At 33.2% G+C, this 15,103-nt stretch overlaps 1 protein-coding gene across 1 annotated transcript in view; it reads right to left on the bottom strand.

The window, feature by feature from the left end:
- Window positions 1–6,975: 6,975 nt before the first annotated feature.
- Window positions 6,976–15,103, bottom strand: part of LOC132549211 (uncharacterized) — a 28,247-nt gene continuing 20,119 nt past the window's right edge. Inside the window, exons 4-7 of the mRNA XM_060213127.1 lie at window positions 14,686–15,003; window positions 13,015–13,196; window positions 12,513–12,654; window positions 6,976–11,772 (exon numbers count right to left, since the gene is read on the bottom strand). Of these exons, the coding sequence (XP_060069110.1) occupies window positions 11,681–11,772; window positions 12,513–12,654; window positions 13,015–13,196; window positions 14,686–15,003 (734 nt within the window). The 3' untranslated portion in view covers window positions 6,976–11,680. The remainder of the gene's footprint in view (window positions 11,773–12,512; window positions 12,655–13,014; window positions 13,197–14,685; window positions 15,004–15,103) is intronic.

Raw genomic sequence — 15,103 nt, 5'->3', positions numbered from 1 at the left:
GATGTGCAATGATAGCATAACAACGACCAACGCGATGTGTAATGTTAAGATAGCACATCACAACGCGATGTGTGATATTAACATAGCAACGTCACAACGCGATGTGCAATGATAGCATAGCAACGTCCAACGCGATGTGTGATATTAACACAGCAACGTCACAACGCGATGTGTGATATGAACATAGCAACGTCACAACGCGATGTGCAATTATAGCATAGCAACGTCCAACGCGATGTGTAATGTTAACATAGCACATCACAACGCGATGTGTGGTATTAACATAGCAACGTCACAACGCGATGTGTAATGAACAAACATCATCATAACGCGATATCAAACAAAAACATAACACCATCACAATGCAGTATGTAATGAAAATAAAACACCCTAACAACGCGATATCTAATAAAGAGGAGTAATGTATTCAATAATACCAGAGCCCTAATTATAACTTGATTTGTGTTTTATATAACACTTTGCTGAGTATAAGTTATAGTAATTAATCAAACCCCGACATGAGTGGTATGATGATGAAAAAGATCATGTTTTCATGTGGACATGTCTATATTTACCACCTTGCCTTTTTCGTTTAAACCTTATGTACTTTAAACACAGTGTATTCCTCTTTCCAATGCATGGCGTGTTTGTAAACATCTGCTGTACACCTAAGTACAAAGTCCAACCTGAAATACCCTCATCATATTTCAAACAAAACTGGCAGAAGGCGCCAAGTACTATTGTATGTGAACGAAGCTCATCTATATTTATCTAAAAACTGAAAATATGCGAGAGTTCGTTTGTATAATTTTTTTTAAACAGAAACTGATACAGATACGATAACATTGAAGTTTTCCTCGTTAAAAATCAACCGCGCCACGAAACATTATTGTGTATATCCGTCTAGTTAAGACACACTTTGCTGATAATACTGTCAGTGACTGGTCGGAATATTTTGTATAATTTGATAACTAGCTACTATATCTACCGGGTTTTCTTTCTTTTCCTTTCTTTATACACGGAATTTGTAAAATTCATCTGTAATTTTGCAGTCTCGCCATATTAAAGCAGGCATAACAAGTCATACAGATTATCATCTACAGGGTTATCACACTGAAATGACGGTACGACGCCGAATTCGTCACTTTCATGCTGACAACAGCCTAGTGATATGAACACGTCTCGTTAGGAGATCACAAAATCAAATTTATTAGTTATACACAGAGAACAAAGCAACATGAATGCAACTCCCACATATTGTAATGGGACCTATATACACTTAAACATCAATACCCAGTACCTACATTGTGCACGGATATGTTTTAGATATATAAATGTTTACCTTTAATAAGTGTTTTTAACTGACTGTACAATGATTTTTTTTCAGATAAAATTCTGTTTTAAGAGGACAATTTAGCTGTGTCTTGTCAATTACAAGAATAATAACTGGTCAAAACTGTTGTGGAAAATAACCAATTGGAAAACCGTATATCAATTTTAAAATAACTAAATGAAGGGGGAAATATGACTAACGAAAAAATTATACTGAAGCTCTTGAATAATATTCTGAAAATATTCAACTCTTCTTCATTATATTTAGGTGACATGTCTGCAAAACATATATAATCGATATTTTTATATCTAGGAGCGGGTGTAGGTCATCACTAATCAGCATATATCTTTGGTATTAATAATAAACCCACCACAGCTGATCCTTAAATGAGAAGCAATCCTTGATACTCCAGGGTTCACGTTCACTTTCGCTCTCTGCGCCTCTGGAATACATCATGGCAAAATTGAATGTTTCATGTTTGACCCCTTGTGGACAAGACGGAAATGCTGGCTTGATCCTTTGATGTACATCAGACGAATCTCGAAGTCACATAATGGTATATTAGTTTCAAGTTGGGTGTCGCTTCTTTGTAATCTTCATTAGGAGCCTATCAACCTGTGATTGGTCAGTTTTTTTTTTCTGTTAGAACCAATCAAATAATTTCATTCGTGCCTTAAGTATTGCTATGATATATTCCCAGGGCTGTAGAGAGTGATGGTGATTGTAACCCCTAAAGTATCGAGGATGCTCGGAAGCAAAATGACACTACAGCTTCCATATAACACTAGGTTTTCCGAAATCTTGAAAAAAAAATCAACGTTCATTTGGATTAAACAAAAAGAGATTCGCGTAATAGAACTTTATAGACAGGAGACATTCCATGAAATCTATCCAAAATTTTAATCTTCTGATGTCTATAAATGTCTCGGTATAGGCCAAACAAAGAAAGGATGTACGTCAGTTTTTGTTCTTTTATTTTTCAAACCCATTGGTAGGTTTAAAATAAAATGCTATATTGTTAACAATAAAATTTTGGTTTCTGTTAATTGCCAAATCTCGCACCTGTTTAATGTTGCATGATAAACTTCAACATTGATAAGCTATCGTCATAGAATTAAGAGTACCAGGATGGTCTCTGAAACGGATAAGGAACTCCGAACTTAATTTATAACAGGCACGTCTTGCTATCTCACAAGATGTCTGTTTAGAATTTAATGAAATACAAACATAATTTTATGAAATATCATCAACCTGTGGCATGATATAAAGATCATTTTACCTAGTACAAGTTCTGGAACTTTGGTTTGTGATTGTTGCAATTTTACTTATTGCGGCAGAGAAGGAAAATGCCATTTAAGTGATATCATTTTCTGATGACTTTTAAAACCTGTGCGCACCAGACAGATGTCAAATACCTGTGTAGGAACCTTTACATCTAAATCAACAATAACTATATCTAAACGAGAATTTTCTAGATTATTTAGTAAATCGTCAAAAAAACTAGATATTTATCACAGTAGATAATCTTCCCCCTGGTTCATGTTAAACACCACAATTTCCAGCATTTGTACAAATAAGTTTAAGCAGCATACAAGTCCTGACGTTAAGACACTAATTCATAATTTGTACAATAGTCTAGCGTGCCACACACTCTTAAACATTGCTGTCTATGACTACAAACACGGATGTGGCAACTGTATTCAATAACAACAAAAAATACTGACCCGCTGAAACATAAACTCAAATTCAATGAAAATAGGACAGAATATTAACAAAAGAAAGACATACAAGTAGAACAGAAGAGGTACGAGGAGAATCAGACCAACTGTGCCCACGATGCCCAGGGACATCAAAAACATGCTCAATTGGTGACTAATAAAGTGGTTCCCATTGCCAACCGAGATCTCGAACAGCTATATCATTCTGAATAGCATGCCATGTTGATACACAACCAAGCCTGGTACTTCCCCGGAAGTCCTAAGCTTGACATTCTGATTATGTCTGCCAGTCTCAAAATAAATTCGACACAACTAGGAACCAAAGAAAACATACAAATAAAGTTTTAAAATTTCAACTGTCACAATCTAAGATGGCTGCCTGTCAATCATATTGTTACACTACTCAGACTCAAAATTGAATGGACACATTTAGTGACGTAGGAGAACCTATTTCAGGTTTGAAAAATATATATTCTGTACATGTCAGGATATAATGACAACAATGATTATTTGAACAGACCATCATCTGAGGATGATAGACTAAAGAGTTACTTTAGTCGACTTCTCTGTGGAAATACCCTTTAGTATTACTAAACGCGCTTTGTTTTTGTCAGGATAAGCGTACTCAACTGATACACATGATGTATTTCACGGCCATGCTATCTCTCCGACCTCGTGATAGGTATTTTCGTATCAATTATCATATATAGACAGATAAAACACGTATCATACGAGAGTAATGCGTTACACATATAGCTGGAGGTGAAAAATAAAAATTGAAAAAAAAACTAAAACAGCGGGCCAAAACTTGGTGCAAAGACGGCAGATAAGTTTTGTCGCATTAACTCCCTTTATATTTCATTTGGGAGTTGTCTCCCTTATGTCACAAACCAACGAGTTCAGGGTTCGTATGCATAAAAATTCTAAGTATTTTTCTTAAATGTTTACATTTTCAACCTACTTTACAAAGCAAGTTGCTTATTTTCCGTTGCATAAAATTCTAAGCATCATGCTTAGTTGTTTTTAGCAGATTGCAACCTTCTTAATATACTAGTTGCTAATGAAGCGACATACCGATTCCCGCAATTTTTGTTTACAAACAAAGGCACGTGAATAAAAACGCGTGCCCGGTCGTCTGCTTTCTTCAATCGCATTGAAATTGTATGCAGTTAAAATGGTCTAAGAAACGGGAGAGACGCCATGCAAGAAACGAAAACCAAACTGGACTGCCGACGAATGTCTTCCTCTCATAAATCTCGTAGAGGAAAACAAAGTTGTGCTGAGATCTAAGTTTGTGGCTGGGATAACAACCAGAGGAAACGAGAGACTTGGAAAAAGATAGTTAATGCTATCAGTGCGTCTTCCACCGTATGTCGATCGACTGAGGAAGTTGAAAAAAAATTGCAAATTCTCCAAATGAAATGAAAATCGGAGCTGTCCGACCACAAAAGACAGACAATGATGACGGGTAAGTTACGTGTATACATGATGGTTGAATTCCGATAAGTCCCGAAAATTCATTCATTCTGCACATCGTTCTGCAGACGACATTTAAGCTAGCAGTAGTTAGTGGGCTCAAATGTACCAAATACACTTTGACATAACATGTGAAAATATAAACGTTGAAATTATCGCTACAAAGTTGCATTTCCCCAGTAGCATAATATCTTAATGCAATCATAACCTGCAAATGTGGAGGTAAGCTGTGGTTTCTTCCCGTCGCAGGCGCGATATCGTCTTTAACAATATCAGTAATAAAAAGAATTCCCTCACTATCAAATCTAAATCTCTGATAAAGTTCAAATGCATCGAAGTTTTGAAGTGGGTCAAACCTGTCTCTAAAATGTCTTTCTCGTCTCAACGCCCTTGCAAACTGTTGAAAAGCATTATGCTGCCCATTAGCGACGGCCATTTTGTTGGATTACGTAACTTGCTTAGAAATTTAAGACTGGCTCAGAGGTTGTTTAAAGATAAGAATATTCTTAAAAGATAAGAAATTTATATTTTGATATTTTGATGGACGCATTTGGTACTTCAGGTACAAGTAGCTCTATTTATCATATACAAGATATATTTTTCCTCAACTGTTTGATAATGAACACTATTTTCGACATCTTAAATTATACTGTTTGACGTGGTAATACGCACGCTCGTTTTATTCCATGATGGACCATAGACACGGTGAATAAAATTATAGTGTTTTGTCTGGACATACATTCCTGTTTATGTACAAGGTTATGTTTTAGGGAACTAATTTCGACACATCCGTCAATTTTAATTGTTATTGTCGCAATATCCGGAAATTGAACTGTGGATTATTACATACACTTGATCACAACATTGATAAAGTTGAACAATACAAATTTGATCGTGTACCGCTCTATTGTCATTATATTTACAATGTATCAAAGTCCTCAAACCAGCAAAACTCAAATTAGTATAAACGGATGAACTATTCATATGATTTGTTGTGTAGTTATTTAACAGGTATTACATCGACTATTCAGGTCCGGCCTTTTAACATGTTTTCTGTTGTTGTTTTTTGTTCTTTGAGGGCCATAGCATATATTATATATTTTCCGATTTTTTTCCCCATTGATCTAGTGTATCTCTACGAAAGGAATATAATTTCAGACAAACATGCCGTGAATTCATGTTATCAAAGGAGAGAAGCCCCACACTCAAATTATATATCTATATTATACCCAAACTATGTGGTATCCATATTGTACCCCAACTATATCGTATATATATTGTACCCCAACTATATCGTATATATAGTGTACACCAACTGTATCATATATATATATATATTACCCCAACTATATCATATATATATTGTACACCAACTATATGGTATATATATTGTACACCAACTATATCGTATATATATTGTACACCAACTATATCGTATATATATTGTACCCCAACTATATCGTATATATATTGTACCCCAACTATATCGTATCAATATTGTACCCCAACTATATCGTATATATATTGTACCCCAACTATATCGTATATATATAGTACCCCAACTATATGGTATATATATTGTACCCCAACTATATGGTATATATATTGTACCTCAACTATATGGTATATATATTGTACCCCAACTATATCGTATATATATTGTACACCAACTATATCGTAGATATTGTACACCAACTATATCGTATATATATTGTACACCAACTATATCGTATATATATAGTACCCCAACTATATGGTATATATATTGTACTATATCGTATCAATATTGTATATATATTATATATATTGTACCCCAACTATATCGTATATATATACCCCAACTATATCGTATATATATTGTACCTCAACTATATGGTATAGATATTGTACTATATCGTATATATATAGTACCCCAACTATATCATATATATATTGTACCCCAACTATATCGTATATATATTGTACACCAACTATATCGTAGATATTGTACACCAACTATATCGTATATATATTGTACACCAACTATATCGTATATATATTGTACCCCAACTATATCGTATCAATATTGTACCCCAACTATATCGTATATATATATATATCGTATCTATATAATACCCCAACTATATCGTATATATATTGTACCTCAACTATATGGTATAGATATTGTACCCCAACTATATCGTATATATATTGTACCCCAACTATATGATATATATATTGTACACCAACTATATCGTATATATATATATAGTACCTCAACTATATGGTATATATATTGTACCTCAACTATATGGTATATATATTGTACCCCAACTATATCGTATCAATATTGTACCCCAGTTGTGCCGTATATATATTGTACTCCAACTATATCGTATCAATATTGATTAAAAGCTGTCGGCTTCAACTATCTTCAGCGTCACTAGGTAATGATAATATTAGCCAGTCTGAATTCGTGATTGTTTATTCTGATTTCTTACAAATCAAAGCATGGAATCAAATAACAATAAAATTCAACATTCAGAACTAAACAAAGACATGACTTTTCCAGAATTGAGTAACAGATCAAACTCCAGTTTTACTAAAAACATCACAATACAGGTTAACAAGAGGGCATACTTCTGCTGTTAAAACACCTTGCAGCAAGTAAGTTGCTCATTCTGTCTACCATCTTTTTAAAAGATGTTGAATATTGCAATTTGAAATATCATTACTTACTCAATGTGTGCTCCATTTCTGCAATTTGGTGTTTCACAAATGAGTAATGAAGCTGTGGAGCAATCAAGACAAAAACAGATATACACAAACATACTTGCTATAAGGTAAATTGTTGTTTAAAAACACCAATACTGTTAAATACGTCATTTTGTTCCTGGCCTTCTTTAAACAGTTATTTGGTATTGCACAATTAGTTAATATGTGCTGCAGACAAACATTGTTTTACTTGTGTGTTATTGATATTATAGAGCACAGGGATTTGGCATGAACTCCAGACCCACCTTTATATCTATGTATCTATAAAACATATGTATATATGGGCAATGGGTCGACAATCCCTGCCAAACCCCTGTGTTATAGAGCAGGACATGTCAGAAAGATAGAACCGCCCAATTTAACAATGTACTTGTTAAACTAAATGTGTTGGTATATAGTTTTACAATACTTTCTATTGTTTCTATTATATATTTACAGGCAGGGTTAATTATTGTTTACGGCTTTCTGGGTTATACTGTATATATACTATATAATTTCTGATGACTAGACGAATGAAACCTGATCCTCCAGATGAAAGGTACTTTAAACAACATGTATGTTATAAGTGTATATATAGATCTATCTAGGGGCGATTCCATCTCACTATGTCTGTTCCCTTATATAGTTTATACATATTAGTTAATGGTTGTTGTCTTTCTGTTATTTGACTTATTGTATCACATTTAAAAAAACTAAAAACAATCTTGTATTACCCAAACTCTTACAACTCTTTTTTTTATTTCAATGGTTATTTTTTTCTTTTCAATTTTTCATTTTTATCATTATCATTTTCATCATTAAGGATGTTTCAGGAAGATTAACAGCAACGGCTGAATTTAGATCAAAATTAAAATTCCTTGTGTTTTCAGACTGAAATATTAAATTTGATATAAAGTGCAAGAACATGTTTGGGAAAATCTTAAAACAAAATATCAGTTGTTATAGCTAAATAAACATTGATGCAACTGCAGGAACACATCCAGTCCTGAGGTTACCATGGATATTGATTAATGCTTGCCGACAACACTTATATATGTAATGAGAAACACGGACAATGATGACAATGAATGTATTTATGATAATAATGAAGCATGATATAAAAGGTAAAATGTTTCTCATTGCAATGTGATGATAAGTCTATTGATAAGTCTGAATGATGAATGTTAAATGTACAGGTCACTATACACCTATTTAAAACCACATTTGTGTTATTTACATTTGGGAAAAAACTGCTAAATAAAACACCTATACTACATGGAAACAAAGCAAATATACATACAACACTGTAACAAACATACTGCTCCATCGAAAGATCTGTTAGTCAGGAATATTTCTGTTAATGACAAGTCTGTACCTTTCTCTATACAACATACTGCTCCATCGAAAGATCTGTTTAGTCAGGCATATTTCTGTTAATATCAAGTCTGTACAGATGTTCTTTACAAAACACCCTTCTCCATTGGAAGATCTCTCCATTTAGTCAGACATATTTCTGTTAATATCAAGTCTGTACAGTTGTTCTTTACGTAACAATCATCCTGCTTCATTGGAAGATCTCTCCATTTAGTCAGACATATTTCTGTTAATATCAAGTCTGTACAGTTGTTCTCTTTATTGTCATGACATGGTAAAATGCACTGTCATCCATGTAGATGTATACAAACATACAACACTGATCCTGTCCTTACTTCTAAGCTTATGTGAAATGATGGGGGCCTAATTTATAACCATGACAACAAAAACATAGTTACTTTTAATAAACAAAAGTTTAGTTCTAAAAAAAAATAATGTAGTAAATCTAATCCATGGAATGAAATGTTGAGAAGCACTTGGCAATGATAAAAATAATTCCTTTGCTTAAAAACTAAATATATGTTATACACCATATATATGCCCCCATTTTTCTGCATAAACTTGATAAATTTTTTCTAACAAATGAAAATTGTTTGTTTTTAAAAGATTTTTTCGCTAAACAATACTGTAAATAAAAACCATATCTTACCAATCCTTTTAAGCAAAGAAAACTTAAGGCATTTCTTTCTATATTTACTTAAGTTGTCTTCCCTATAAGGCACAGCAAACATCCATATATACGTTTTCACTAGCTCAGAGTTAACCTACATTTGCCCTACTTAACCCTAATCTAGTTTAACTTCTAGCCTAGGCAACAAGTAACACATGCTAATTGTAGTACTCCTAACTCAAAATGAGAGAAATTTTGATCTTCACATGTTTTCATTTCATCACAAGCATTTTATACAATTATGGCACATTTCTAAAGATGTCTACTGTCTGCGACCTTAATCCAATAAAAGATATAAACATATGACTGAAATGTTAATCCAACAGTATTTCACACTACAATTACAAGTTTTGTTTCACATAATTCTTTTGGTTTTTTTCTTCTTTTCTTTTTGATTTCTTAAATTTTTTTTAATTACTAAATTTCTTATATTAGGTTTCAAATTCCTTATATTATACAATTAGATCTTTGAAGTGCTTGTGATGGATATTCCTACCGAAATGTGATAAGTAATTCTGTAAGTTCCAACACAAACTATCTCCTCACTTACATTATCTTAACATTATACAAGAACAGCTGTAGTGTGGAACAAAAACGGGGTCAGCTGAAATGAATGACTTTGATGTGCATTGTCGGTCATGTGTTATAAAGATTAAGCTAAATCCCCTAGTAATTGAACATTTGTAGAATACGTTATTACATCATACACACTTACATAACACATCATTCATTAAATTAAATATTACAGCTTTGCAATCCATGGGATGACATGATACAGGTTAATTCCCACACTATACAAACAGGCTGGATTATACCAACTAAGATCCGGGACTACAAAAATGTGATCATTAATATTTAACATAAAGTACACATATACAGTCATTTACAACAAACGTGTTTAAGTCACCGTACTTGAGCATCAAAAGACTCTAAACAGCATTGTCTTCCAGTCATATCAAAATTATGTGCAAGCTACAATGTGTATATTAGATTGAAAGTATGTTATTTTCAGTACTTAATAATTTTAACAGTGGTCTCGTGAAGAGTAAAGCATAAATTTAACCAAGATAAGTTTGTTACAATTATACATCTTATGTGTTGTTTCTAAAAACTAATTAAAATTTCATTAACAATGGTAAAAATATGAAGATTTGAAACATTCCATTAATTTTGATTAAGTTCATGGCCTTATTTGATACCATATTCTACCTATTAAGTGCACTTGCCAAGAAAAGCTAAACTTCACTTTCTCTTTCAGTAAAGGATAAATTTGCTTAATTCAAGCACAGCGATATGTTGTTTTATTTTTACTTCTTTGACCAACAAATGCAATATCTGACCATTCAACCATTTGCCTCCAATATTCCAAATCACTATACAAGCAGTATGGCTGATATTTACATATTTAAATCCCCCCACCCTCTTTCTCCAACCAAAGATTCATGGCTCAACTCATTTGAAATGTATTTTTCTCCATAAATACACACCTTTAAGTGTGTTTGTAAACATACAGAACAGTGCACTTAATTGGTTGAATATAATGCACAACAAAAATAATTTGAATACTTATCAAACACTAGTCAGTCTTTTTTCACACAATATTTTCAGGATGACAATATATATGCATATAATTATGACGACATGAATCTACATCTACTTTTCAAAAATGTTCTGTTCTGAGGATGCTTCATAAAGAAAAATGGATTTCTATTTTAATTTGTCTGCCTCCTAAGTTGGATCTTTGTAAAATTAATCTATATCCATCCTTTCTACTACCTTGAAATATCTTCTATAAGATGTCATCGAATTCAACGAAAATTAATCAGAAAAATTTCAGGGACTAAATTTTCCTGGGGCCTGAATCATGGAGATCAGATTAGAAACACTACTACATAATACAATTGTTCCGCATAACCAGTCCTAATATATGTGTTACCTCCCCTTGTATCTTAAGGTCCATCATGACCAGTCTTTATATATCTTGTTACCTCCCCTTGTACAGAAGTTCACACTGCCTCCATTGCACATCAAGTGTACCTAGCTTGTCACTTCTTAAAGGAGGTTTTCTAAACAAAGACCTCAGATGGTACAAGAATAGTGTGTAGTGTTACATTCTTAACCCACTAGATGCTTAAATGCTTCATCTTACCCTTTGCATGAATACTTACTGGCACTACATGTCACTTCAACATGGTTTTCTTTTAAATTGCTCACTTTGATCTTTGATGCCCATGTTGATTTTTAATATCTGTTCATTTCAACTAAAACCTTTTGACATCACATTCCTACAATCCAGTTTCTTGTTTGACAACCAGAACATAATGTGATTTCTGTTGATCAAGGTCTTTCCATACATTTACAACTCAGATCTTTTTTTTAAAGAACCATTTTCAGAAGAGTCAACACAGTAACAAGTGCCAAAGATCCCACCGGTGTCATTTGCACTGACCCATTCAATGCCCCAGGCTCTGAAATGCAGAAAAAGTTCATTCATTTAATTTTTCATTCATTCATAACAAGTAAATCGGAAGATCTATTTCTCCAGGATGAGTCTGATCCTTTGTACTCATAATTAATCATTAATAGGTCACTATATGGGTTAAATAGAAATGTCAAGATTTACTGCTAAAGTTAATGAAGTTGTTTGGGGACTTGTGTCAAAATGTCCTTAAACTGAGGTACACACAGTGAGGGGTCATATTTTTCACTCTTTCAGGGAGGGGTTCTATTTTACCCATCAAGAGAAGGGTAACATTTAACATTCATCAGGAGAAGGGTTATATTTAACATTCATCAGGAGAAGGGTTACATTTAACATTCTTCAGGAGAAGGGTTACATTTAACATTCATCAGGAGAAGGGTTACATTTAACATTCATCAGGAGAAGGGTTACATTTAACATTCTTCAAGAGAAGGGTAACATTTAATATTCTTTAAGAGAAGGGATACATTTAACATTCTTCAAGAGAAGGGTAACATTTAATATTCATCAAGAGAAAGATCATATTATACACTCATTAAGAGAATGATTATATTAACATTCATCCAGAGAAGGGTCATATTTTAATTATCAAGAGAATGGTTATATTTTTTCTTCTATTCAGAGATGTGCAATATGGACTACTGTTAAAAAGTAGATATACCATTTTCAACTATAGTAATACTATATATATATATTTATAAAATATAGTATTTAATGTGTACTTACTTCGAATGATCTTGACACTCTGTTCTTTCTGGATGTCACCCAATTTGGCATCCTTGACTCTAATGAAGAAAGTGTCTTCAAAGTGCCGATCCTCCACTTTCCTTACTGCCAATGAACTCCAAACACTGTTTTTTCCATTACTCTGTGAACAAAGGAATAGCAGACATATACCAATAATTTGTCTCACTTTATTCTGTAAAATATTTCATGTCAGTGTTTCCAATGAATGTGTTATATTAAGGGATTAATTAACACAAAAAACAATGTAATATAATTTAATCCCAGCTTCCAAGATGTGAATTTGTTACGTCTTCACATTGGCCAATCATGTGCGAGGTTACTAAAAGTTTTTTACATTATGGGGTAATAAACCAATTGACCGGTGAAAATGCCTGTTTTGTACATTGGGTCTTATTAATGAGGGATTGATTTATCATTACATAAATATTGTTGAAACCATTTGACCATACATGACCTTGAATGATCCTCTGTAAACACTTACCATACAGGAGAGTTCATATCCTGCGACTTTATTTCCTCCATGCTCAAATTCCCGATTGGTGGTTCCAGACTTCCACATCACTTTCTTGCAGGTCACATCAGCTGCTACTACAGTGCAGTTCATCACAGCCTTGCCATCATTGCGACGTGCACGTGTTGTTTCACAGTTGATTTCAGGGACAACTGTAATCATAAAGTCGTCCCATGTTAGATTTGTATTATAAAGACTTGTAAAGGTTTTTCAGTGTTTAACAGAACTGAAATGATATGCTTTGTCGTAGTTAAATTATTCTAAATTTTGTCCCTCACGTTTATATAAGATATTGTCAGAAGCGGACATAAAGCCATATTATAATATTCACAGCATAAAGCTCTTTTTATTTGTAAGGAACAGATTCAAATGATAATCTTTAAGCCACTCATATATTTTCCATGAGGTTGAAATCCAGATAACAGATTTAACTGATATCAGCTGCCATTTTGAACATCATCATGTGCCATTTATTTCAAAATTTTCTCATCACATTCACAAATACACTTTCAATAATTTAAGTAGTGTTTTCGACTAAAACAGGTATCCTTTGTCTGGAAATCTTCATTCATTAGTTTCATTTGTAATTCTATATCACTTTGACAAAAAAGAAGTGTCCTATGCTACAGATAATACATCATATGGCTGACCTTAGTGTTTGTTTGATGGATACAGTTTATATAAAAATAAGATATAAAAACATGCTGTAGACTGTATAAATCTATATCACACAAGCTGTTACAAAAAATGATGCACATACATTCTGAACATAGCTGATTCTGTATTCGACGTTTTATATTCAATTTAGAAAAAAAAACTCAGGATATTTTGCACCAGAGAAATGACTTTTGGTTTCAATAGATATACTTGGGTAACTATTAGCTCATTATTCTGTGATTGACTGCTAATTCCGACGACTTGCTGTGTACATACTTTCCATTCTGACATTCATATTTCGATAAATGTAAACCAACTTTTGTATTTTCTTTCACAAATTTCAAAAATGAAGCAAAATCATATTTTTTTTTTTGCCAATACAATTGAGGATAATTAAGACTCACTTTCTGAATTAAAACAATTTAAACTTCATGACTAATTACATCATGAGCAGTAATTTCTCCAAACTTTGTATACTTAAGACATACAGCTATATCATGTAAATAAATACTGCTGATTTCAGTGTCAAGAACAAAGTATTCCATTGAGCGTTCTATTTGACAAATTACTTGTTAAGTAACTTTCAGGTAGAGATCGTTAGCATGTTTGAATCTAATGACTGAACATCAGCATATATGAAGGCATACAAGCTTATAAATCTCTTTTTAAATTGCAATCTAAATCAGGTTCCATAACTGAAAGTTAATTAGGCTATTTTGATCATCGGTGTGTGGTACCAAATTTGCTGTTAATGAAGTGTCAAGTGTGGTTCCAATCAATTAACAGCTTAACTGATCTGTGACCCTCAATTCATTCATGTATGACACGCTTACCTGTTGAGGCCAACTTACAACCATGGATGGGGTTCCCAATGGGGTTTTACCGACATTAAATCACACAAAACTTGTAATGCTAAAAGAACTTAAAGGAACTTGGGTTACACTATAGTAAATGAATAAAGAGACACATTTCAAACCAACTAACCGTCCACAACATCAAGGTTGAAGTATACGGAGTGCTCCTTGAATTCTTTGCGATTGACCATCACATTGCAGCCAATGTTTGTGTCAGCTGTCGTCAGATTGAGTGTTGCGCTGGTTTCATTACTTATTCTATCACCATTCCTAAACAATGTGTACACAGGTTTAGGGTAACCACCTGCAGCATTACACGTTATGGTGTATGCTCCACTCAGCAATCTGGCTGTACTTGTTGTTGATTCTGAACTTCCAGCTTCATGGACCAGTTTCATTTCCTTGCCACCCCCAACCTTGGTTAAGGTCAATTCCACTTCGCCGACATCTACAGAAATAAATCAAATGCAATCAAAAACAATGCTTTCAATAAATACATTTTGAGATAAGTAGATGATATGTGGTTCAGTGCTTAGAGGGATTTTGGT

The sequence above is a fragment of the Ylistrum balloti genome, unplaced genomic scaffold (genome assembly GCF_031769215.1).
Source record: "Ylistrum balloti isolate Yb309-2 unplaced genomic scaffold, AGI_CSIRO_Ybal_v1 Utg370048, whole genome shotgun sequence".
In the NCBI taxonomy this organism is placed as follows: domain Eukaryota; kingdom Metazoa; phylum Mollusca; class Bivalvia; order Pectinida; family Pectinidae; genus Ylistrum; species Ylistrum balloti.
This window is presented reverse-complemented; position numbering and strand designations above follow the sequence as displayed.